Consider the following 26,431-nt stretch of genomic DNA (forward strand, 5'->3'; position numbering starts at 1 on the left):
AATGATTTGAATGATTTGTTGAGTGATTCTAGGAAAAAAGAAAAAGTCGAAACAATTATCTTCCCCAACACCTTTCATATTTTGATCCTGATAGCCAAGCATAATTTGATTTTATGACACTGAACTGTTTTGCTAGAAATTAACGAAAATGAATGCAACTGGTCCTGGGTTTAATAGATACACCAAAGACAGCACATAACCTGGATTCATAATGGAGAGAATAACACTGAAAAAAACACGTGGTTCAAATACTATATACCTCAGGATTAATTTGTATTTATGATTACAAGCAAAGCTATGAGGTAACATCAGTGAAAGTGTCCTTAGTGTCCCAAGCCATTACTGCCTTGGATAGACACACATTTGTAAAAAAAGCAAAGGTTTTTTCCCCCTACTTGGTGTCCTCAGAAACTAAGGGCAATCAGAATAATAATGATATTAAAAGCCCAGTAATCTGAGCCAGACAAAATTACCTGAGAAACTGTAGGAAACCCAGCATCTTTTTTGTCTTATAAAGAGCATATGGTGAAAGATTAGCTATACAGAGATGCTGAAATACATTTCAGCCTCAAAATGAGGCCATGAACTTTATCAATACTTAGAAATTTCTAAAAATTAAACAACACCTTTCAAGAAAATACCAATCATTAGAAAACATTTTAAACACATATGAAGCCAATATGTGAAGTATTCAAACAGTGAAAACAAAAATTACCTCCAGAGAAGAATATTTAGTCATTCTGCTCTTCCTGAGAATTAAATTAATTTCCTCCTCTTAGCAATACATTGGCAGACACTAATTTCATGGGTAGTTATCAGCAGTTAGCATTCCTGCCAGCAGCTCAACATCCAAAACCCAACCTTCCAGCCAATTTAGGTATTGTTTTTCGTTCATCAGTGCTCAGAGGGAGGATCACTGTATTTCTTTAATGTACAACACAAATACAAAATCAGCCCATCAATGGTTTCTTCTCTGGAAAGAAAATGCCAGTTACTTCAGAATTTCTTCGTAACTTACATAAAGTACTGAAAGGATTCACCCTTCTAAAGACTGAAAGTATTATATGCAAGAGTACCACTGAATTTCAGGGGACTGGATAAACTTCAAGGTTTCTACCTTTCAAAAACCCGAACTTAAGCATGCAAGTGAAACTTAAAATGTTGTGCCACCTCTTTCGTGGTACAAATGGTTGCAATCTGTATACTGCATTTTATTTCTATATTTTGAAGATCATAAGTAATAGTCCTTTTTAAATGCATCTGATAGTGTAAGATGCTCTTTTCATGTGATTGTTATGGGTTTGTTCAGTTTTAAATAAATCTGCTTGACATTAACTACCTCATCTACAGTCTACATGCCACACAGCACGTCCAAACCTTAAGATATTCTATTTACGCAGTTCAGATGTTTCCAAGACTGAAGATAGGAAAATATATCCCATTTGATAATACTTAATAAAGAAGAAATGCCAATTGTTTCTTACTTTAATAGACTCATTTCTTAATGTAGACTACTGCCTGGTTTGACAGATCAAATTCTAAGAATTTCTGCTGTTTCTGTGAACATTTCACCAGAAAAATCAACCAAATCTAAGAACATTCATTTTTGTTTACTTTTCCTCATGTTTGCTAAAGCAGACTGTGAAAACAAACATTAAAGACACCTACAACATAGAACCTATTTCTTCGCCCTTGCAGCTACAAGTACTGAACAAAAAATTCACACAGTAAACCCTTGAGAAAACCAAAAACACTCTGTCCCCCCACATAGCATGTATGCAACATGGCCAAACATGCAGGACCTTCTTAGAGCAAAGAGGAAAAAGAAGTAACCAGACTGAAAAGAACTAGTAGGATTAAAGTTGCAGACAGAGATGTTGTTGACTTGGAAATGGGGAAAAAAAAGGAGGAAAGAGAGGGAATTGGGCCTACAAAAGGCTTTTCGTTTTCTTCACTGAACTCCTCCTTCCTCTCGAGTCTGGAGTAGAAACAGACACCTAACCTCTCTGTTGTCAATAATTCTCATGAAGCCCACTTGCCTGATACTTAGAATCACAGAATCATAAAGGTTGGAAAAGACCTTTAAGATCACCAAATCCAACTGTCCACTCAGCAATACCACTGTAATCTCTAAACAACTAAACCATATCACCCCGTGCCAGATCCAGATGCCTCTTGGATACCTGGCTCCACTACACCCCTGGGCAAACGAATCCAATTCCTGACCACCCAAAATTTTTTTTTCTAATATCTAATCTGAATCTTCCCTGTCTCAGGAGCAGGCCATTTCCTCTTGTCCTCTCACTGCAGGCACGTTGAAAGAGACCGACTTCCATCTCACTACAACCTCCTTTCGGGTAGTTGTAGAGAGTGATAATGTCCCCCCTGAGCTTCCTCAAGACTAAACAAACCCAGCTCCTTCAGTCATTCCATATTTTCTGGACTTTTTTGCAAGCCTTGCTGCCCTCCTCTGGACACATGCCAGCACTTCGATGTCCTTTTTAAAGTGAAGAGACAACTGAATGCAATACTTGAGGCATGGCTTCGGCAGTGCTGAGAGAGGGGGACAGTCATTACCCTGGTGTAAAAACAAAGAATTGAACAGTACAGCTGGCCCAGCAAGTTTCAGACTTGATCCAAAGCCTCAGCCAGTCTGCTGCAAAAAGAAGTTTTTCTATTTTTGCTTTCACATTCCAGGTTGTGGAAGTTATACGCACAACAGTTTCAGTCATCTAGGGCATCAGGAACAAGTGATTAGTAAGCACTTGCAAAACATGCCCAGATCTATGCAGAAATCATGCAGGATTTCTGATCAAGTCAATTTGGATTTCCAATTTAATATTTGATACTATCTCACATGTCTCTTATCATTCCATTAATATAATTTAATTTGACCATCAAAACCATCACAACACAAAGACCTGCTAAAGTACTGTAAATACATTAAAAATAAACAGATTGCAATGGAGCACATGAGGTCCGTAGTGTGGCAAAGAACTGGCACCAGACATGATTTTATTTAACAACTCTGTTAATCTGGAAAATGGCAAACAGAATGTGAATTCTATTAACAGAAAAATACTTAAACTGAGAAAGCTACAAACAGCTCCAGGGCAAGAAAATAACAGTAACAGTACTAAGCTACATCCTGTATCTAGTAAAATCAATGGAAAAGTTTCTCACTCAATAGGACACGACCACATTCCTGAGTTTGTTTCAGGATGAGACAACAGAAATACACTGCTCAGGCAAGCACCAGCTAAAAGAGAATTGGGCTGGGGGAAAAGTACATTACACACAAGTGAGTTTTACAGGCGTAGGAAACATCAAGAAAACACTAAAATCCTAAAAAGAAATTAAACAAAAGAACTGGTACTTCTCTGCTGAGCCATAAAAGAATTAACATATCCTTTTCTCAGAAAATAAACCTTTGTGCACTTTGGATTACCATTATTTAGGAAGAGTGGCATAAAAAGGGAAAAACACACAAGGAGAATAAGACACATGTCCCGTAAGGCTTGGGAGACAACTGAGCAGTACAGACCAGTTGAACAGAGAAGTAAACATGCTTGAAGAATGCTTTTTCTGTGAGCCACTGTTTCAGGCAGATAAGAAAAAAACCCCCACAACACTTGGCAGAGGCTAAGAGCTTAGCTGAAATTAACTATTTGGGTACACCTTAAACATAGCTCTGGTGTAAGGAATACACACTCAGCTTTACCTCCTTTTGCACTATTAAACTCACTCCTGATCCTTTTAAACATTACCCAAATAAGCAAACATGGCAAGCTTTTCCCACCCTGTGGGATGGGGAGAAGGCAAGATTTATCATAGGTAACAATGCAGAAAGTAGGCAATACTGGCTAGGAAACCAAGGAGCTGGAAGTGAGAGACACAAGAAGTCTGCATGCAGCAAGTGCTTTAGCTCTAGTCGTAATGCTTTGTGAATTACATGCCTCATAATAGCTCAGACTTAAAAGACTTGCATTAAGTGGTCTGGAAATACACACTTTTCAGGTCATGAAAACACAACTAGAAAGCAGTTGGAAGAGGGAGGGACATAAAATCAAATGGTTCTTCTCATCATTGAAGAAAGCAGCAATGCCTAATACAAGGCAGTCACACCTAGATTCCTCCCAGCCAATTCACGTCATAGAGAGGAGCACAAGAACACTTTCAAACTTAAAGACTACCTTCAAAATCACCATTTTGAATGGCATCACAATATCATAAAAATAATTTATCTTTCCTGAACACCACAAGAGGTCTAGTAACTTGTAAAAATACGTAAGTCTCTGAACACAACACAGAGGGGCAATAGGAGCTTAAAATCCTACAACATATTCATTTAAGTAGTTGCAATATTCTATCCTGGGCTTTCTCAAAGCATTGTTCTTACTCTGAACATAAACAGACTGCCTTGACAACTCTTTCTCCCACTTTTTTGTTATATAGAACTGCTTGTCAGGCTGATAACATGTCTCCAGAAACTACAAACGCTTATGATGGGAAGGCTAAGTAGAGCACTGTGGGAAACACAGTAACCTAAAGCAAAGAAGGTTTCATGTCTACTTCGATTAGGCTTTGAGTTTGTTCTGTTCCTCCCACCTCTTCTTTCCAATTCTTCATGGCATAGACTTCTTTCCTAATTCAAACAATCATATAATTGTCTGGGTTGGAAGGGACCTTAAAGATCACCTAGATCCAACATCCCTGGTACAGGCAGGGACACCTTTCACTAGACCAGGTTGCTCCAAGCCCCATCCAAACTGGCCTTAAACACTTCCAGGGATGGGGCATCCACAGCTTCCCTGGACAACCTGGTCCAGTGCCTCACCATCTGCAAAAGAATTTTAACATCTAACCCAAACCCATCCTCTTTCAGTTTGAAGGCATTCTCCCTTGTTCTGTCACTACATGCCCCTGCAAAAAGTCCCTCTCTAACTTCCTTGTAGGCTCCCTTCAGGTACTGGAAGACCACAATTAGGGTACCCCTAAAACCTTCTCTTTTCCAGGCTGAAAAATTCCAGTTCTTTCAGCCTTTCCTCATAGGAGGAAATCCTCTAGTCAACCTGGTGGCCTCCTCTGGTCTCACTCCAACAGGTCCATGTCCTTCCTGTGCCGGGACCCCAGAGCTGGATGCAGTGTTCCAGGTGGGGTCTCACCAGAGCAGAGCAGAGGGGCAGAATCCCCTCCCTCCCCTGCTGCCCACGCTGCTTTGGATGCAGCTCAGCATACAACTGGCTTTCTGGGCTCTCAGATCATGTCCAGCCTCTCATCCACCAGCATCCTCAAGATCATCTTGGCAGGGTTCCTTACATGTTGCTCATATATTCCCTGTATTGGCAACACAACCATTTGCCAGCCATACCAAATGCCTTACCTTTCCCCTTGTTTCGCTGAGCTTTATTACCTGTAGTTTTGTTCTTCTTGTCCCTTTAAACCGCACATGCATAAAAAACCAAAGACGATCAAGTATTATGTTCTAGAACATTTCCCTGACAGTCCTGATCATCTCACATATGTATCCAACTTACTTTTAAGAATAATTTACTAAACACTCTATTTGAAAATAACATGTCACATAATTTTTCTATAGAGCTTCCAATCTATCACTAAACACTAAAACCCATCACTAATTTGTAGATCACAGCTCATGAGTCTTCAGTACTTAAGAACTTTTAATGTAATTAGCTCATTTTCTTAAACAAGACTCAAATGTTTTACTTTATTTGCTGAACCACAAAATAAACCAGGTGTCAGCAATACAGCATTTTATCAAAACAGGTAAAATGTACCTCACTTCAGGATTTAGGAAAAAAGGAGAGGGATGATCAAACACCCCTTAGGTCTCACTACTTCTTACTACAAGCTCAGCTGCCATGCTACAGTTACAAAATGCATGAAACAGTATTTTAAGAATAAAGAAAAAATTATGTGTAACAAAAAAATCTGACAGATCTTTATTGAAAGCATTTTTAAACAATCTATTAGAAAAAAAAATCTGTAATACAAAGATACTAGTGAGGAAAACCTAGATAATGAAATAGGGGAAGGTGGACATATGACAGGTATTTTAGCTGTTTCACCTCAATTTCTGCCTCCTGGAAGCACAAGATTTTTTCCTTTCAGACTAACTTATAAGCTCTGTTCTCCACTGCCCATTGGACTCTGCTTGAATTCACACAAAGGTGGTTTTCACCCACTAAACTGTTGAGCTTCTTCAAGTTCTCAAATGTTTATGAGCAAAAATCACTCATCCGCAAACTTGTATCTTCTGTAATTCATACCTTCTTCTTTTAACACATACATTGTTTTTTAGGACTGCCTCACTGTACACTGTGTTGCATTCTAAAGTTTGATGTGTGTCAAACATGCAATCACAAATATTACAAGTCTCCTAGTCTACACATAACTGTAAAATGAGCTTGGGTATGAGCCTGATACTCCTTCCATTTCCCTTGACAGTCTTCCAGGTGATGTCACTGGGATGCATGGATGAAGAGACACCTTCAGCTCGTTGAGCTGAATAGGATGCCGACAGTCCTGGTACACCTTCAAGACAGCTGTTATTTTCTGAGCTCTTTGTTGACTGTTGCAACACACCAGCTTATTACAAGACACAATAAGTATTAACTACTTTCCTTCCAAGTTCTTCTGCATGTGCCAGAGTTGGCATCTACCTTACTTCACTGACACACTTCTCAGCAGAGCAGTCAAACTCAGAAGCAACTCAGTACTTTTTACCTTCCTGAAGTTCATGGTTCTGTCTGACTATAAAATTTTTCAGGATGAAAGAGGTATGGCAATGCACCTGAAATGCTGTCCACATAAAACATATATTTACAGCTAAGAGGTTTGCAAGGGGTTTTTTTTATTTGCAGACATCCTTCCGTACAGGTAACAGACCCAAATGTAACTTAGACCCTATAGTGAATCCATTTTTCTTGTGTACAATTAGAAGATGCCTACAATTGTTGCAGGACGAAAACAAAAGGACCCAATTATTTACAGACAACTTCTTTTGTCTTCTTTAACCCTAAGGCTTGCTCCATCCTAAATACAGGTCATCAGATTTCCCCTGCAATTTCTAATTTCTGAGGTATTTCTGAGTCCCAGCAGCTTCTCTAGAGTTTTTCAATTAACTAGAACAAACTGCGCTGAACTAAACCATACTACAGTGTAGACTTTTAAATTTTCTATACACTGCCAAGATCACCAAATGCTCAGCACTACGGAGGAACATGCAGACAATGTCATCTTACCGATTAGGGACATTTAATGCTATGTCCTATTACACAAGCTAAGAAAATGTCTGCTTTCTTGAAAAGTGGTAATCTTTGAAGAAGGACTTTAGAAGGAACGAACAGTAGGTTTGGAAGAAGCTCAACACAACATTTAGTGAAAGCATAACAAGAGTGTTCATCAGCAGATGACCTGAAATACTTCCTCTGAAGAGATACATCATGGTACACCCCAAAGTTAGAGCCTGGAGTCCTGCACCTCATTCAATGATCACCTTGAAGTACTTCATTCCTGGCTAAATAAATGTATTCTGGCATGCAGTTCCCAACAACCCATTCCTTTACTTTCTGGTAGTTTTCCTTTAATTCCTAATGCTTTCAGGAACAAGATATTAACTGAGCTTTGAGGGACAGTAAGAATGACTCTTCCCAGTAACTGGCTCCAATACTTAAGAGCTGGATAACATTCTAACAAACTATGAGATAACCCAAAACTTATTAATAGTTTCCATTTATACTTCTTTTTTTTTAATGTGACATGAGTTAAACTTGAGAGTTTGCATCTTGCAGATTCTCTGCTTCCAAATAAACTCCAGACAGCAGTTTGCAACAGCACAAGAATGCTATCAATAGCAACCTCTACCAGTACAACTTTGACTAGTAACAGTCAATTTTTCAGTTATCTACACTGTAAAGACATGTTTATATTCTAATGAATCTTTACACGTATATCTTCATTTCCAAAGAATATATTTGCATATCTTCTACAGCAAAAATCTCAAGCTGTTTTCTCTGCTCACCGCCAGAGTCTTTCAGAATAAGAACGTTGTTGTCAGACCCTGCCTGGCATTTCAGAGGCCTTATGGCAGACAACCTTGGGAAAGATACCTGCAGATCACAGTACCCATTCTTTCTGAATTCAGGAGGGCAAATAGGCTTTTATTCATCTTTGGAATTTTCTAAAATTTAAGATAACCAAGTGAGAAGAGAGCTGGAAAATGTGTCTGACCTACTCCTGAGTCAAGACATTCCGCAGTTTCTACTCCATCTTCTTACTCCAGCAAAGCATCTAACTAGTGTAATCAACAGGTTGTGGCTAACAGCAGAAATAACTGACTTCTACCTGCACAGTCAGAGATCAAATTACACTTACTGACATTTTCATCTTATCAGAAGAGTACAAGTGAAAGCAGGAAACAGGTATGGAATTAAAATCATCTGCACTATCTTATGCACATCCAGACTGAAAAAAGCTTAGTCATGACACAGAAAGCTCTGCATTCTCTACAGCTTACTTTTGCAAAGCTTAGATGTCTTTCTTCATGGGCATCCTGAAATCTCTTTCCCAAACTTACGTCCTTTTCCACAACCAGTTTCAGAGAGTCTGCTTTGGACATGTGAAAAGTAATACTAACAATATTCAGGGGCTGAAGTTAGTGGCCTTATTTAGTCTCAGAAAGTAAAGACAAAGTCAGAAGAAACTTTGGTGCTCTGATACACAATTCCAAGGCTTCTGTGATGTTGCCTCACAATTTTTACTTGGCACAGATCTCACTTCTAAACTTAGTAAATGACAATAAGCCACACAAAACTTTTCAAGTAGATCTGAACCGAAATGTTGGGTTTACACATATTTCCTGAAAAAGTTAAACTAATGAGCTGCAGTGCCACATTTGTCAGTCCAGATGTGACCTTTGTTCCAGCACTATTACTCTTGGTGAAGTTGCTCTCACAGACCCACTTCATCGGTGGATCATGAGTTGCTTCTTGCCACAGAGATTTTCCACTTGCAGATATAACCCACACCTCAGCATGATACGCACATAACAGCTGTACACAAAATGCCATTTCTGTTAGGCACATCTCAGCATTACTGCCTACACTAAAAGCGTATGTAAATATTTGAATTAATTAAAACATTTGCTTTGTTGAGTAGAAGTGATGTGATGGTATCTTGAGCACAGAAAAGCCTTTGTGCCCAAATCACAGATTTCTTCAGAGTTAATTTCATTCTATCATGAAAGAAAGTCCAACTGACAAGGGTTTCTAATCAAGACTCACAGCAGTTTAAAATTGATTCCAGGTAACAATGATTTCTGAGCATGCACAGCTAATACATATACACATAGAGGTAAATATGCAAAAATATATTTCCAGTAAAACTGAATGTTGATTCTTACCAGAATCATTTGTTTAGAGATAAAGACAGAAGTTACTGACAATCACACAAGAGGTCCTTACATGACTATATACTAATGCATTTCTGACCTTGAAAATCATGTATGACCTACTGCTGCTGGAGCTAGGATATTTGAGATACCTATCAAGTACCCGGAGTATCACCTGCATAACAGCTCACAGCACTGCTCTCCAACCGGCCACCTCCAGGGTGCCGATATTCATCTGCCAAGTAATTCTAATGTTGTTCTAGGCACACACCCAGGTGTTTCCTTCCAGAAGCGGCCATGAAGTTCCTCCCATACCATCAAGCAGCTGGAAAGCAACTCTGTTGGTCTGAAAAGTGGTCTGGAAACTGATTTAAAATTACATCCCTAATACGAATATTGATATTTATATCTGTCACATTAATTTATGCTGCTTTCTACATTGTTTATACATAGATTTCACCTCATCCTTTCAAATTTTTAAATATAGTGTCACAGAATGAGCCATTAGAAATCACCTTCTGCTCAAGTGATCACTGGCTGCTTTAGTATCAATAAGCTAATAGTACATAGTATTTACACTAGAATCAACTGTTACTGAAGAGTTTTGTAAACAATGACTCTGCTCAAGAAATAATTAAAGAATATATCAGTCATAACCTAGTAAAACTTTCACTACTAAAAGCACCTCATCTCATCAGCTAACAAACAAAACCAAAACACAAATCCATCTCTGTATCTGGCTGCCTAAAAACCTTTCCAGCAACTGTTGTTTTCTGAAATAAGCAAGGGCAAGTTGTGCACCAAGAAACACCAGAGATTTGCTTTTCAAAGAGGCTTACAGAGGCAGGCGTTAAATTTCTATTGCACTTGCACCCAACACGGATCTACAGCTTCCCAAGGGTGTGTTGAAAATCCCACCCCAGAGCACTCAAAGGAGGAAAGTAGGAGAGGGAGAGCAGAGCAAGGGGAAGAAAGAATAGTGACAACAAAGTAAGAGGGTAAAGGGTAAGAGATCAAAGACAAAAAGAAAGAAAGCAAAGAAGATAATTTATCCTACCAGAGACAGCACCTCTTGTCAGTCAAGACAAGAAACATTGCCTCCCAAAAAGAATCTGGCACCAGGAAGTGGCAGAAGGGGGAAGACCAAATCTGACCTGAGGTAAGAAAAAAAAATGCAGTTATAATTTTTTGAACTTTGTTTGTTATTTCATCTTACTTTTGCAGTATAATTTTTAAAAAGCTTTTTCTAATTAATATTTTTCTTCAGCTGGATTTTGTCAGTGATGACAGTGCGATGATATAAATCAAATGTGGATCAATAGTACTTTGACAAAAATGTGAAATTAAAGACAAATTTTAAGTAATATGGGGATGTCATATGAACTGATAGCTGCAAACAATGTATTATGCTAGTGAAATGTCCCAATGAGTAAAAAATTTGGAAGAATGGACTTATAACTATAAAACTCACTGCAACGGAGTACAAGACCACTCATTTCTACCTGTAGGAGACTCTCCTGACGGCCTACTGGCAAGACAAAATCTACACGTGATATCCCATGTACAAATGGGAGAAACATCACGGTTTCTTGTATCAAGTTCCAAGCCTAATTGCAATAAAAAAGTTGTACCCAGCTCTCCAACTGAAAATGGGGTGACTTCTAGAGACAGTCTCCTAGAAGCTCCAAATAAAACAATCACAACAAAAAGAACTAACACAAACGTGAAATTCACTGCAGGGTGACAAATGAGCAATAAAAAGAGGAACTCTCATAAAAAGCAAATCATAGACGAAGCCTAATTTTTTTTTACAAATATTCAAACATTAAAAATAAAAGAAGATAAAAATTCCATCAAGTAAATCCATCCATCCTTCCCCTGTCAACTTACTCAAACCACATTCTCAGAATAAACCTGGCAGGTGGGGTGGTATAATTTTTTCCTAATATGTCAGAGGCTCCAGTGACTTCTTCTATTCATACTTAAAAATTAATTTCAAACTAGAACAAGTAACTTCAAGTGGTAGAAATCAAGCCATTACCTGCACACACCTCTGATACACAATTCCAAGGCTTCTGTGATGTTGCCTCACAATTTTTACTTGGCACAGATCTCACTTCTCAACTTAGTAAATGACAATAAGCCACACAAAACTTTTCAAGTAGATCTGAACTGAAATGTTGGGTTTACACATATTTCCTGAAAAAGTTAAACTAATGAGCTTGTCTCTGTGCTTCACACTGAATTACAAATACTCTCACTTCACTGCGTTAAAATCATCAAAATGCTACACTGAGGAAAAAATGTGGATAACCATTAGGACTAGATATACAGGGAACTGTAGGAGTAAGTTCAAACCAGATGCTCAAGTGATGCTTCAGGGAAAGGGAGCTAAGATTTAAGATCCTTGACAACCACATCTGAATCTGAAGTAGTTAAAATACCTGGACTAGAAAGTTTAAGATAAAATTCAAAGCCTTAATTGTTAAATCTGGGTATGAGGTAGCCTCAAGAACATTAAATAAAAAAATTCTCCATAATCTCATTACACAGTGTATGAAAAAGCAGTTCAATTTTATTCTTCCCCTTGAATTCACGAGATTTCTTCTTGTATTTGAAAAGGGAGATTACATATTACATTTTATGCAGTGATGCCTTTCTTTCAGATTCTCTATCAGCCTTTCTGAGGCAAATACTTTTTCAATTTCTGTCCATGCAATAATTCCCCCTCACACATCCCTTACATCCTGAGTCACTAACAGCACCCTGGTTGAGTTTTCTGAACTGCTCACAGTACCTTAATAATTTTAATCATGTTAGTAATGTTGTTTCTGTAAAAGCGAGCAACACTTCTGCCTATAGTTAAAGTTTTGTATATCCCTTCTCCATTATGTCTTCATTTTCAGAACCTACAGCTACCAAATCCGCTCATCTGTTGTAAATCCTATAGAGGGGAAAAACACATTGCATGTAGGGGATTTAGCCCAAATGATTACAGGAACAAAACCCATGAAAGCTCACTACCTTACTCACATTAAAATATATGTATCCCTAGTATCAATCTATGGTCAGAATCTATCAGATGTCATCTAACACAATTATATTCCTTTCTTAAAAATATCACCTTATTCAGTGCACCAGCGTGTATGATGTTCAGTAAACAACCTTTTTGTTTTGTCCTCCTTGGTCAGCCTGAGCGCTTAGTTATCACACAGTTCAAAGAAATTTGCACTGACTATGGATTTTCTCACTGCCTTATCTCTGCAAGCATTTTCTCTATAGCATTTCAGTGCAGCCCGAACATCAACGTATTAACTTTAACAACACTTCTAAGCAAGATCTCCCTTCTCCTAAAATAAAGGGAAACCACAGCACATAAAGAATAAAACTCCTAAGTCTGCTGAACTCAGTCACCCAATCTGAGATGCCAAAGGATGGAATTTTAAGAATCCTCGATTTTCTATAGTTAAGTGTTTTTTCAAAGCTCACTGCTCAGTTAATGCAGTTGGAGGTGTAAATGCTCAGGTCTCAAAATGCCAAACCAAGTCTTCATAAGGAACAAACGGCTACCAGCTACCTGTGAATTCTTGACAAAATAACTTACCTAGCAGTTCACATGAACTCTGCAACAGAAGACAGAACAGTTGATCCAGCTTTCCACAACAAAGCTCCACTGTCAACACCTTGACCATCCTTTTTTTCTGTAATGTCTCTATCTGCTCATTTGCTGTGCACTCCCAAACACTGAGCAGTGGTCTAACATAGAGAACCCTCCTGCACACCCTAAAGAATGCAGGGTGGTATGGAGTAGATAATATGCAGCTGTGTACAAAATAAAGATACTCAAATGAGGTTGAATTATTGCTGTCTCTGGAATCTGTCTCTGGCACATCCCAATTCCTGAGCAACATTCTTCAAATATGCTGCTGTGTCCAGCAGCTTCTTGAATGCATTAGCACTTTTTGTATTAATCACTGCTTTGGTTTTGTATTTAACAATAACGGAAGTAACATAACAATGAAGATACAACAATGAACAGTGACACTAACAACTCTCCCTCAAATGTTATCAGTAATGTAAACATGCAGAAGTATTTGAAAAGCTTTATTCTTGTTATTTAACATGTACGAATTTTATTTGTCCAGTACCACTCAAGCAATTTTCATGGCTCTATAAATTTCCCCTGAATCCCTTCTTGTTTAAATCAGCATTTGGAACAGAGCTTTTTCACCGTTTGTCTTCTCTCTTCACCCCCACACAATAATGTTAAAAGTATCACAGTTCTGTTCCAGTTTTCCTGCTTAAAATATAGGCTACAAGTCTTTCAAACATTGATAACTTAAATCTAATCCTTTTCTCCCTTTTCCCATGATGGTGTCATTACTTTTTATAAAGACTTGAGAGGAAAAACAGTCTCCTTTTACAAACATTTTTTGGAGGACCTTGTTCAGACTCTGCAGGAACAGCAGCAGCTTGGTTCACACAGTTTCCTAAACCACAGCCAAAATCCTTTTTTAAAACCTAGCTTTCATAAAGCCAGTAAGTATCATGCCAGTTAAAATATGAATTATGTTTCCAGCTCTTTTTATTATTAAATGATGATTCAGTTTCCTACTGAAATCAAACAACAGTTTAATAAAAAAGCAAATTACTATGTTCAAATATTTCCAATCACATTTGCAGCTGTTTATATTTAACATTAACATTTTTTTGTGTCTAAACACAGCTCCCACTAGTCAAATTGTCACACTAACTAATTTTCAGATACTGTACTACATCTGTAATTAGATGTATTAATATGCTACCATAGAGTAAAACTAAGAAGAGTATGAAACACTTTGCATATACAGTTAAAAAATGCTTTGGCAGACTCAAATACTAGTACAAATTCAAAAAAACTCACTGTTTTATGTTACATGCACAACTTAATCTGGACTTAATTTCTACAAAATAGATCTCAGTGGCAGCAACATATGAAAGAATTTGTTATTATTCTGTATTGTGAAATAGCAGACTCCTTTGAAGGAGACGCTAGCAAAGTATCGGAAGTTGTAACAGCAAGTTGTAACTGGTCTCACAAACATGTTTCATTACTACATGCCACACTTCACCAACACTGTATCTTGAGTACTTTGTACGGAAAATATGTAGTCCTGTTAAGTGAATTAAAAGTTTTACATGCAAAAATATATTAATTCTGCATTTTGTGGCAACTTTATAACTGACACTATATGAAGCATTAAGTTACACATCAACTGGCTGAGCATTGTCGTGACAGAAGTTTGTAGTACCCTTCTGCAGCTCAAGTATGACACAGCTATTGCACCATTACAAAGGGCAGAAATTACTCTTTCTTTTAATGTTTTCAAAAAGTTTGTTTCAGATTAAGTTTTATGTTTTGTATTGTAACCATACAGAATACATCATCAGCCCAGACTCCCAATCTTTTCACTGTACAGCTGGAGGACTGGAGCTAACATTACCCTTATACTAATAGTTTTACAGTGGTTGGTATATATTCAACAGTAACTATGATTTCTTGAATTTCAAAGACGAAGTTATATGCAGTTCTTTTTTAAGATTTACTTATTTACCCTTCTACTACAAATAACCACTTGATTTCAGTATCTCTATGCAACACATTTATGCATACACAGAAAGAGAAGGAGCAGAGAGACACTGGCTCCCTCAGGTAAAAGGATCTTAAAGCCAGAGAAGAGTATTTGGAAAGGCCATGTGGTCCTGACAGTCACTGCTCTCCCTTCCTAGCCATCCATTTACAATTTACTTCACATGAGACTAGGATTAACTGCAGACCTTTGCTGATTCATAAGAAATGCTGACAAATGGGGACCAGCAAAAAAACCCCACCGCTTGAATTGCTGACAGCTCTTTGAAGCTTAAAGACTATGTCCTTTAGTGAGAATAAGAAGAAAAGGATGGAACTGGGTCTGAGAGTGGGGTGCAGAGCATGAGAGATACAGAACTAAGTGATGCAGGTGATACGGAACAGGGAGCCCTCTGGAGATGCCAGCTGTAGGGAATCTTAAGCCAGGCCAGTAATACTGTTGCAACCTAGTTCCACAAAAGTTGCAAAAATGGTCTTGTAATGATATTCCTGGAAGTTGCAATTCTCAATTTTTCTGCTGTCCTGGGTGGTGTCTATTGCCGAGTAAGAGAATCATTGCAAGACACACGTCCACAAAGAGACAATCTGTAATAAGCAAAATACCTTCTGGTAAACTTTCCAGGATGTAAAAAAATATTACCTACCTGTTCCTTGTAGGCTGCCAAATATTACACCACCACATATTTCTCCACAGAGGGGCTAACCCAGAGAAACACAGCATATTGCTCCTATAAAGGGAACAACATGAAATCCAAGACCAGGGAATGACCTCACGTTGCATTCTACAAAACCAAAGGCAAAGAACAGCTAGCCTCTTAACACCCAATCACAGAACAAAAATGGTTTTGAAAAATTAGAGGAGCCTAGCAATAGCAAGAGATAAATACTTAACTCTTGATAGCATTATCAAGGAAGTCCCTTGAACACTGAATAAACACATCAAAAAAAGCAACAGTAATTTAAATTCTAGTTGGTGTCCATTTTCCGGGATTTGGGAGAAACAGGAGTCTGGAGCTCATATGTGAAACGAGAGCACAGTGAAAAGGCAGGCTGTGGTCAAACTTTTTGTGAAAGATAACAAAATCTCCCTTTTAAAAAAACAACAATAAAACCAACTAACCAAAAAATCCCAAACAATTGTTTTGTACAGATTATTACACCAAAGAAGTAGTTGAGAAACCCCAGAGGAAAGTAAGCATAAATCTCCATCAAATGCTTTACAGCCTACTTAAGTCCCAAGCCTTTAGAATTTTAACTTCTCCAGCATCTACACAACCAGATACATACTTTTCCACCATAAAACTGGTACAGCATCCAGATTCTGTCAAGAAATATCAATAAAGCTTGTTTGTAACTTTGTGTATGGACCATTTTAAAGAAAATACACATATAAAAGAAATCACATAAACATGATTAAAGCTTGTTTTCCTCCTATACCACAGTCTTCCAAGACAGCCATTCCCAAACTCATCATACTGGATCAAAAACTGTCAGCTGTGAATAAACTTGCGCAGATCTGAAGCAAGAATTACCTTTCTTTTTGAGTATATACTTTCTATGGATTTCCAGAGTTCTACCAAAATCAAGCCCCCAAAACATCTTCTCCATAAAGTTGGAAAACCATGCCTCCCATACTAATATGTGTTATTTTATCCCTGTAACTAAAGTTGCCTAAAAGAACACACCTGAAGTGTGAAGTAAGAGGAGAATCATTGAGAAATTAAGAGACAGACTAGCTTTTTTAAAAAAAAAATCACAAGGATACAGTGGTAGATGTAATTTTTAATCTCACAGTGTTCTCATGGTTTTAGGAATGCATTGTTTATTCACACACACCTGAGAAGTCTACACCCAGGATCCAGAATTACCAAAACTCACATTCGCTTACCAAGTAGGTAATTAATTAGGCAATTATCTCCTTTTTTTCTAACTAGGTGTGTCTAAATAGAACAATCACTGATGAATCTGCTTTGCAAAGAGAATATTAAGCCTGGTTTCATTAACAGTCACTCCTAAAAATACCAACAAATATCAAAGACAGGAAATATAATTTTTCCTGCTACAAAGAACCTAACAACTAAAAGGAAAATTCATGCTATAATCTCCATAAGAAACATAGAAGAAAATGTACTTTCAAATTCTATTTTAACAAAAAGACAGGGCTGGGATGTCTTTTTAACACACATCACCACCTCTTACAATAGTCCATGCACTGATCACTGAAAACCACTAAAGAACAACACATGATAACACTTATCACTATGATAAAACTTCCATAATTTTGACCTATTCAAGTTCGAAAAGCCTGTATTCCACTACTGTACTTTAAAAAGAGTATTACGGATACATGCATCACAGCAGATACTTACAGACTGCATAAGCCTACTACACCACCACCAATAATTTTGTGATCAATAATCATTTTATTTCAGTCAAAACTGCATCTTTAACCATAAAGAAATCCATCTCTACCCTCCTGGAAAACATGAAGTGGGGGCGGGGGGAGGGAGAAAAAGCAGCAGTCCTACTAAGATTCAACTTTAGCAAGCAAACAACAAAAAACAGCTAGTGGATTTAGGGAAGAAAATTCTTTGACAGAGATGCACACGTACTTGCACAAACAAGAAGTCTGCAAAATACTGCGACACACACCAAAAATCCGTCACATATACAATACTGCCTAAAATCGAGCTACTAACTAGAAGCCAGCAGTATGAGCCACAAATATCGAATTCTCCTGTAACGTTTCTGTCAAAAGGTTTTAAGATTACACAGAACAGAGAAAAGATAAATTAGATAAGAGAAAATGGAGACAATACTGAATTAAGTTCCTAACATGGCAGAAAGTTACCTTTTCAGATGACAATCCCTGGTTTTACAGAATACTATTCCAAACACTTTACCCGCTGGTAAACAAGCACAGAAAAACCGAGCAACTTTCTCTACTGGTTTCACACTCGCATGCTCTTCCTGCACGAATTCCTTTCTTAGCCTCCATCTCTTCCTCCACCCTGCTTCTTCTGACTAACTACCCACTAAACTCCTCCACGGCGATAAACACAACGGGATCAGAGGCAAGCAGCACACAGAACACGTTTCTCCGGCGGCCTCAAAACATGCCACTACTACACCAGCACCGGCCTCCTCGGCCGCAAGGCAAAACCGAGGGAAAACGGGCAGATCCCGGGGCCGCCAGCACACAAGCCACCCCTCAGCAGGGCCAGGCAGGCTGCCCGCCCACTTCTGTCCCGGGCCCCGCTCCCCCGGCACCCAGCGGGGCCCCGGGGCGCGGAGCCCGGCCGGACCTGCCGCGGCGGCGGCCGACACGTCGGCAGGGCCGCCCCGCGCCACCGCCCACCCACGGCGGCCGGGCCCTCCGGGGGCGCCGCACCTCGCTCCGCCCGTCCTTCGGGCGGAGAAGCGGGGCGGCCCGGCTCCCCCGCCGGCCGTACCTGCGGCCCCGGCCCCGCCCGGCGGAGGCCGCGCGGCGAACGGGCCGTACCGGCCTCCCCCGCTATGACACTGCAGAGCGCGGCCCGCCCGACGGGGCCTCTCCTTCCTTCCGCCGCCGGGCCCCGGGCCCCGCTCCCGGCGGCGCCATGATGATGATCGGCCCCCAAGGCCGCCGGGCCGGGCCCTGCCGCCGCCGCCGGGAGCGGCCTGGGCGCCCCGCGCCGCTCACCTTCATGTCGGGACATCCTAGTCCGGAGACGGCGGCCCAGGCCCGTCCCGGGGCTTCCGCGGGCAGCTCGGGCGCCGCTGCGGCCTCTCCCCCCGCCGCCGCCCCGGTGCGAGAGGAGAGGGTCCGGGGCTGGGCCGGGAAGGGGGCGAAAACACAAGAGGCGGCGAGGAGCCGGCCTCCCCCCTCCTCCTCCTCCTCCTCCTTCTTCTTCTCCTCCTCCTGCCTCCTCGCTCGCCCTGCGGGGGGCGGATCCGGCGGCAACGGCTTCCCGGGCGCCGTGACACGGTGACTCCGGGCCCCAACGGCCGCTGGCTCCGCCTCCCGCGCCGCTCCGCCCCTGCCGCACCAGCGACGGCGGCGGCCGTGCTGGAGCGTTCCCGGCCTCGGCCCCTGCCCCTTCCCCTTCCTCCTCCCGCCCCGGCCGCGCTGCTGGAGGAAGAGGAAACTCCCTGGCAGGGCGGCGGCCCTCCCGCGCGGGCTGCCGGGCCAGGGCGGGCTCCGCCCGGGGGAAGGAAGCCGAGGTAACGGGACCCAGCACCGGCCTGACCGAAACGACACGCATTAATCAGCTTTTTTAATGTTAAAGGAGCGGGCAAAAAGCGGCAGAGAACAGCTGGGCGCATGCCCTGAGCCAGCGTTCCGTCACTTATCGCGTTACTCGTTCTGACAGATTTGGGGAGCTGCGACTCCAGACACAGGGCTGAAGTCCTTCCTTCGTGTTTTTTTGGTTTTTTTTTCTCCGTTCCGCCTTTGTCAGGCCTGCAGAGGACTGCTAGAAGTGTCCTTCAGTTAAACTCTAGCTCTGTAAAGAGGATGCCCACGGAGTGTCGTGTGTTGTCTCGCTCACAGAATCACAGAATAGCTTGGAAGGGACCCACAAGGATCGTCAAGTCAAAACTCCTGGCCCTGCACAGGACAGCCCCATGAGTGACACCATGTGCCTGAGAGCGTGTTCCAATGCTTCTTGAACTCTGTCGGGCTTGGTGCTGTGACCACTTCCCTGGGAAGCCTGTTCCAGTGCCCAACCACCCTCTCCCTAGTGTCCAGTCTAAATCTCCTCCTCCCTCATGCAGTTCCTTCGGGTTTTGTCACAAATCATCGCAGATAAAGACATCAGTGCTTGCCCTTTCTGTTCCCCTCATGAGGAAGTTGAAACTACAATGAGGTCTCCCCTCAGTCTCCTCCAGGCTGAAGAGACCCAGGGACCTCAGCCACTTCTTATACAGCTTCCCCACAAGGCCCTGTACTCCAGACAAGTGTCTTGGTCTGTCCACACCATGAGGACTTTTCATCCCATCATTGATGGCTTCCTGCCACTTCATGGAAGCAGGCCAGGCTTGGAACGAGTGAAAGACCTGCAACATGGCCATGTTCCTTCCCTGGTGCAGATTCACAGGGCACATACATCATGCATTTTGCTTCTGTGTTGCCTTTTTTACTATGACTTCCTGGCCTTTCCCTAGATTGCATCCATGATAATAGCACCATTTTTCTCACCTTCTCCCATCTGCCTTTGTTTTCCTCTACCGTGCTTATGGAATTCCTTCATCTTTTCCCTTTGCCAATCCAACACCTCCATCTTCTCCACTGTTTTACACCACAGCTCCCATAAGTCTGCCCCAGCCCCACAATTCTTACATGTTTAAGTTGGTGAAATACCTTCTCAGTCTATTTCAAGGGCCATGAGGGCCCACACCAGAGCAGCCTAGTATCAAGATGCTGGGAAAGGCGGGACTGAACCAGAACACGCTGAAAGGAGGAAGTGCCAACCTCATTCCTGGCACCACCTCCCTCCCATGCCATTTGTTTTATACAGCCTCTGCTTGACACCTTACATGCATGTGCACCCTTTGTTCCTGGTACAAGGGTGTTCCTGGTTTCTGATGACCTGGTTCACTTCCAGCTTTCCTTTAGCCACATGCAGTTTCATAAACGGTGCCTACTGAGAAGATAACCTGGATCTAAAAGTCTAAAATTCCAGTGGTTTGTGGGCATTTTCAGTGGCAGCAAGCAATACCTGTGAATTGGATATGCTGTAGGGGAAACTGGGGATCATTTTGACTGATGGGAGCCAATGATTTCACTGCTTGTGAAAGCAGGCAAAGAGTCAATGACCATGCAAGGAGGTTGTAAGAAGTACACCACAGATGACAAGAAACTGAAGAGCAACTTGCAGCTGTCAAAATACTCACATACCAAACTAGGAAAGCAGTGTCTCTGAGATAGTTTTGGTGACAAAGCTATACCTGTCTTGCTAGCATTTCACAGCAACAGTGCACAGACTGGAGCAGTGAGTAACATGTGTCTTACTACTCTATTTTGTCACCAACAATTTTAAATGCAAATTGGCAGTTGTTTCACCCAGATGCAAAATACAGACCATCAGTTGCTCCCTGTCAGTCCCTAGAAGAGCAAGCTAGCTTGCAAGCTGGTAACTCAGCTGGCAAGAGATATTTAATTTCTGTGAGAGACTGTGGCTCCTCCTGAAGAAAACTTGTGTCTCTCTGAGAGCTATGATGCTGTGCTGGGCTGTGATAGGTTTTATCCTGTTCCAGAAGAGTGACCTTCCAAAGGAGCTTCTCCCCATGAAATAAAGATTTCATGCCAGGTATTTCAGGAAGATTCTGTCTTTAGTCATGGAAGTTCTTTATTCTAATCATCTTCTTTCTCCACACTTCAGTTAAAAACAGTCCCATAAACTTTCCTCTAATAAGCATTACTCAGATGGATATCCCTTGAGTGCACATTGTGCCTCTTCTGTGGCCTCTTCTCCATCTTTGTAGGCTTGAAGTCCAAAATTAAAACTATAATCTTGTTATTATTTCCTGTTTTCTTGCCTTAAGGCCAGTATCTATACCCAAGGACACATTATAGATAAAAACCTTGGAATTACGTTAGAATATGTCTGCATGTGCAGCAGTATGTGAAAGACACCTGCATTATATCATTCAGTGGGAATTTTGCTGATTGTTTCCTCTGCAAATACAGCAAATACTGCAAATGTAACATGACCAGGCTCTCAGTGATGAGGATGTGGCAACTCTGTCTCTGTGTGCAAAGAGGTACATAACAGAATTTGAATGTCCTTTACGAGGTCATGGCCACCAGTAGAAAATACTATTTTCTTAGAATTATCTTGATAATTAATAACCTATACTGTTCTGGTTTTGAACAATACTGTTTCTCAAACCCACATGCTGTTATTCCACAGGCGGAATGAGAAAGAAAGATTTTAGTTAGGCTTATAAAGTTCTGGTGTGGATGAATCTTTCTGTCTCTATGGAAGGAGGCTACCATGATTGGGTTTCTTATTCTTTCTCTCCTGTACACCAGAAGAGTTCATAGGTGATACTTCCTTTAAAGCCACGAGGAAAAAAATTCAACATTAGTATATTCCTGATGGAGAAAAGCAAGCTGAGAAATAAAAATTTTCTTACCCAAAAGTCATTCAAGGTCAGAGTCAGACAAGGGATTAGAGACCCAGTTCTCACAGCTAATTAGGCCATTGAATAAGCCACAGTGATAAACAGAAAAATTGATGAATTTTCCCAACATATAATAATAATATGATAAAATTTGTGTCTGAAAGTCATAAAATCCTCTGAAATAGGGAAGAGATGGTTGTGTGGCCTCGTGTGGTTCCTTTCCCTGCCATTGTAAAAACGGTGTCTGGAAAAGACCAGGAGAAGTTTGACCACTGAACAGTGGTCACTGAACACTGAATTGAACTGTGATATCCTAGAGCAGAACTCCTGACTGTTAAAACTCAGAGTGTTACATTAGGGGACACTTTAGTCCATTAATCTCCTCAGAATTTTTCACCCTTTTGTAAGGTACTGAAAGCCCGCTTGAGACTGTGTTTTTAACTTGTTTCAGTGCTATTTCTAACAGGTTTCATCCATTTGAGGAATGCTTTACTTTGTTTGAATATGTCATTACCAAGGCTGGGCAAACCACTATGTGCCACACTAGCTCCTTGCAGGTTTGGTGGTTCAGGGTCACGCTTGGAAGTGAAACACCACAGCGGTACAAAACTTAAATATATCAGTTGTGTGGTCATCAGTGGACACATATGGAACTGTGATGCATACATACTCAAATATTAAATTTGTACACTGGTACATCTCAGGGCCTTCCACTACACTTTCTTTTTTCCTGTTTTTCTGCCTCCTCTTGCTCAGTAGTGGTTCAACATGATACAGAGTTGCTTACCAGCTGTGTTCAGTATGATAGGTAAATAAAGTATTTAAAATCAAACAGAGAAAGTCAGTCTTGCCGCTTTCTACTTTATGAGGAAAGACCTAAAATACCTTAACTTCTTCTTACCTTCTTCTGTTCTATTTTACATTCTATGCCAAGGATGCCTGGTTTGCCACCATAACGGACCAGAAAATACAAGGACTTTGGTATTCCCATGATCGTATTCTAGATAGGAAATGGTATTTCTACATAAATACTTCTTGTGAACTGAATTCTTTCATGTTCCCAGGCCTGATTATGGTGTCTCACAATCCAGCTTGAAATGGCCAAAGGACTGAGGAGCTGCACAAGTGGAACTGTAGGAATCAGGAACATCAGACGGCTTTGCTTGGTGAGTCCCATTTGGAGCTTTTGCAATGGAATACAAGCATCTCGCTGGATGAGAGTGGACTTGAATTTTTAGCAGATTTTTTTTCCTCACATGGAAACCATATTTGGCTTTAGAGCTATACTGGGCTAAGCACAACTAAATATACTATAAAATGCTCATTGTCAGTTTAAACTTTTATTAGTAATACTCCTTTTGAATGCTGGACACCACTAGGATGTACAATGGAAATGGTATGCTGCTATGCCTGTACTTTACTGCCAACCAGCAGTTGCAAAAGCTGTTTCATTTTTTCAGACATGCTGTCCAAGAGTAAATGTCACATTTGTCTTCTTTCCTGATCTGTGGCATCCCCATATTCACCTGCACATACCCTGAAATCACTGCCACTCCAAAACCCTCTGTAACAGGTTTTGCATGATCCCAGAATCTTTTTGCGAGTCAGACAGGTGGCGTTAAGAGGTTAAGCTGATGGGTACTTGTACACAGCCAGACAAATGTGTGCAGGCACCGCACAGAATTCTAATATACTGCTGCTCTTTTCCGTCTATCAGCAAATGTATCTGGACTTCAGCAAAATGAGGAATTGCCTTGTTTATCTCCTCCTTTTTAGAGTGTGCATTCAGAGGTTACCCCAGATTGGTCCTTCACTACTGAGAGCTTTCATCTTCTCCGCAGTCAGTTTTTGATGCTGGTTAAGATACCAGATGTTGATATAAAGTTTAAGGTGACCCAGCTAACTCCTCTTCAACTTTCTGGCCAAACCTTTGTGAAGAACTTGAGCCAAAACAAACACTGAAAATTCATCAAATCATTCTGTCCTCTTAAAAAAATACTTCAAACTGACCACATACTCTTGTAATGGCATGGTTCCAGTAGGCACACCATTCTTACAGGACCTAAAGTCACAGCACACTAGGAAATAGAAACAGTTTTAAAAAATTCTCCAAATTCCAGCTCTGCTCTCTGTTAGAAGAGGACAAAAAAAAAGCATTTATCTTTTCTTGAAATTGTTTTTACTGTTCCTTTGGAGGTTAGCGCTGAACAAAACAATCATCCTCTACTTGATAATTTATCCTTTCTTGAAATTATTTTTACTGCTCCTTTGGAGGTTAGCACTGAACAAAACAATAATCCTCTACTTGATAACCATGAATGTTGCCATTTTGACTCCAGCCCATGTGAATGAATCAGAAACACAGTGTTCCAAGCACTGTTCCCGCAAGGAGGAGATATCAGGGATGTATCCTGTATACTTACAAAGCTTTTTCTCTGTGAACAGGAGGAAGCATTTAAAACATTATCTGCTCATCACCATAAAAACTCCTCTGCTGCCCAGATGTGTTTTTTGCACATGTTTCTCAGAGTCATCCTGCAATACTGGTTCAGGCTATGAGCTAAGTTTTCACTACCCTCTGGGTTTTTTCTGGCCTTTTCTTCTCTTCCTATCCCCTCTCTCTTTCAGAACAACACCTGCACTTACTCATAAGGAATTCCCTTATTCAAAGGGAATTCAAATAATTGAGTGATCCTATTTGACCTTTTTGAGTGCAGCTCTCTGCCTGTTCTTATAGGCACTGGATACTGACATACAGGATACAAGCTACTCTTCGCAAAACTTGGTGGTTAATCTTTGGATATGTAGGCCTCTGTTTCAGTGTAATTCAAGATTGGTTCCTTACGCCTAGACTTCTCAACTCGCCTGCTGAAATCATATGATGGGTGGGATGCTATGATGAGGTGATACAATGTCAGTCTCCAAAATTGGCCTAAGACTTGAGGTTGCAAGGGGCCTTCATGGCTGGCTCCTTTTCCATGAGGACCCTTGTGAGCAAAGAGGTGCTCTAGAAGTCACTGCAAAATCTCATCAACTCCAGGACTATCCAGGCTAAGCGCCTGGGGAAGTGTTTGTCTGCACTGCTTGTGTCTGTTTTGCAAGCACGGTGCTGAGGAACAGAAAGCAGGTGAAACTCCCACAGTATTAAAGAGGCTACTAGCACTTGTTGGAGTGAGGGGGCATCTCTATGTACACCAGGAGTTTTCAAACATAAGAGGACATGTAATTTCTGCTGTAAAAAGCTGTACTATAAAGTGACAGCTGTAATCTGGCATCATGGGATACAAAACCCAGGTTTATGTGGCGCTTGTCTTGGCCATGGCTGCTGAGTAGCAATCCTGCAGTAAAATGGGTTCTATCTCATCTTTCTCTTCTTCTTCTCTCCCTAGAAATTTTAGCCTGTGTAGCTCGAAGAAGCATGTATCTGACAGTGTATTAACAGTTAAAAAGAGAAATGAGAAAGTCAATACAGTTAACCTGCAGGGAAAACAATGCTCTTACTTGAAATGCACAAAATTGCTGTGTGTGCGCCAGGTGGCTCTGTCTGGTTCTGCAGCAGGCACCTATACTGAAATCATTTGCTGTAATATTCTTAGCTGTTGTTAGTGATGCATGACTAGTGATTTTGGCTTGTCCTTTCCCAATCATCCCTCATTTTCCCCTTCCTCCTGCAATGAAACAAGAGAAAATTTGAGCTCCAAATGGGACCTAGCTGTGTCTGGGACACTGCTAAATGACAAACAGATCTCATTCAGCTCTTAGGGTTTTATTCAGACACGCCGTCTAGCAGTAAACTAGGTCTTGCCTAAGGCAAATCTCACATCTTTTCCCTCTGAATGTCAGAAGCCAAGCAGTTTTCTGTTCTCACTTTACAAGTTTTAAATTTTTCAGTTAAAGAATCATCTGAAAATTGATAATTTGAAGATACATTTCTAAAACCAGATGTTTCTGGTTTTCTGTTGCCCATGTGAATACTCAACACTCTCTCCTTTTATTGTAGTCTTCATCTCAATGCAGGATCTGTGGAGGTTGGACCTCAAACAAATTAGCAAGATGATTGGCAGTACCACTCAACTGGTATCAGAGTGCTGGAACAGTGCTCAGGAACTCTCCACACTAACCATGCACCTGCTCTGTAGGTACCTGCAAATAGTCATTTGGACTCATTTGGCAGCAGAGAAACTGTTACTGCAAGAGGCAGCCAGAAAAGCCAGTGAGCACCATATGCTATTGTGTACAGGGAGTGTGTGCTCTCACTGTCCTTTGGTAAAAATGGGAATAAA

The 26,431-nt window shown here is 40.9% G+C and overlaps 1 protein-coding gene across 1 annotated transcript in view; it reads right to left on the minus strand.

Moving 5' to 3' along the window:
* KCMF1 (potassium channel modulatory factor 1) overlaps positions 1–19,322 on the minus strand; it is a 46,369-nt gene extending 27,047 nt beyond the window's left edge. Inside the window, exon 1 of the mRNA XM_039567268.1 lies at positions 18,724–19,322. Coding sequence (XP_039423202.1) covers positions 18,724–19,285 — 562 coding nt within the window. The 5' untranslated portion in view covers positions 19,286–19,322. The remainder of the gene's footprint in view (positions 1–18,723) is intronic.
* Between the last annotated feature and the right edge of the window lie 7,109 nt (positions 19,323–26,431).

The sequence above is a fragment of the Corvus cornix genome, chromosome Z, assembly GCF_000738735.6.
Source record: "Corvus cornix cornix isolate S_Up_H32 chromosome Z, ASM73873v5, whole genome shotgun sequence".
NCBI lineage: Eukaryota > Metazoa > Chordata > Aves > Passeriformes > Corvidae > Corvus > Corvus cornix.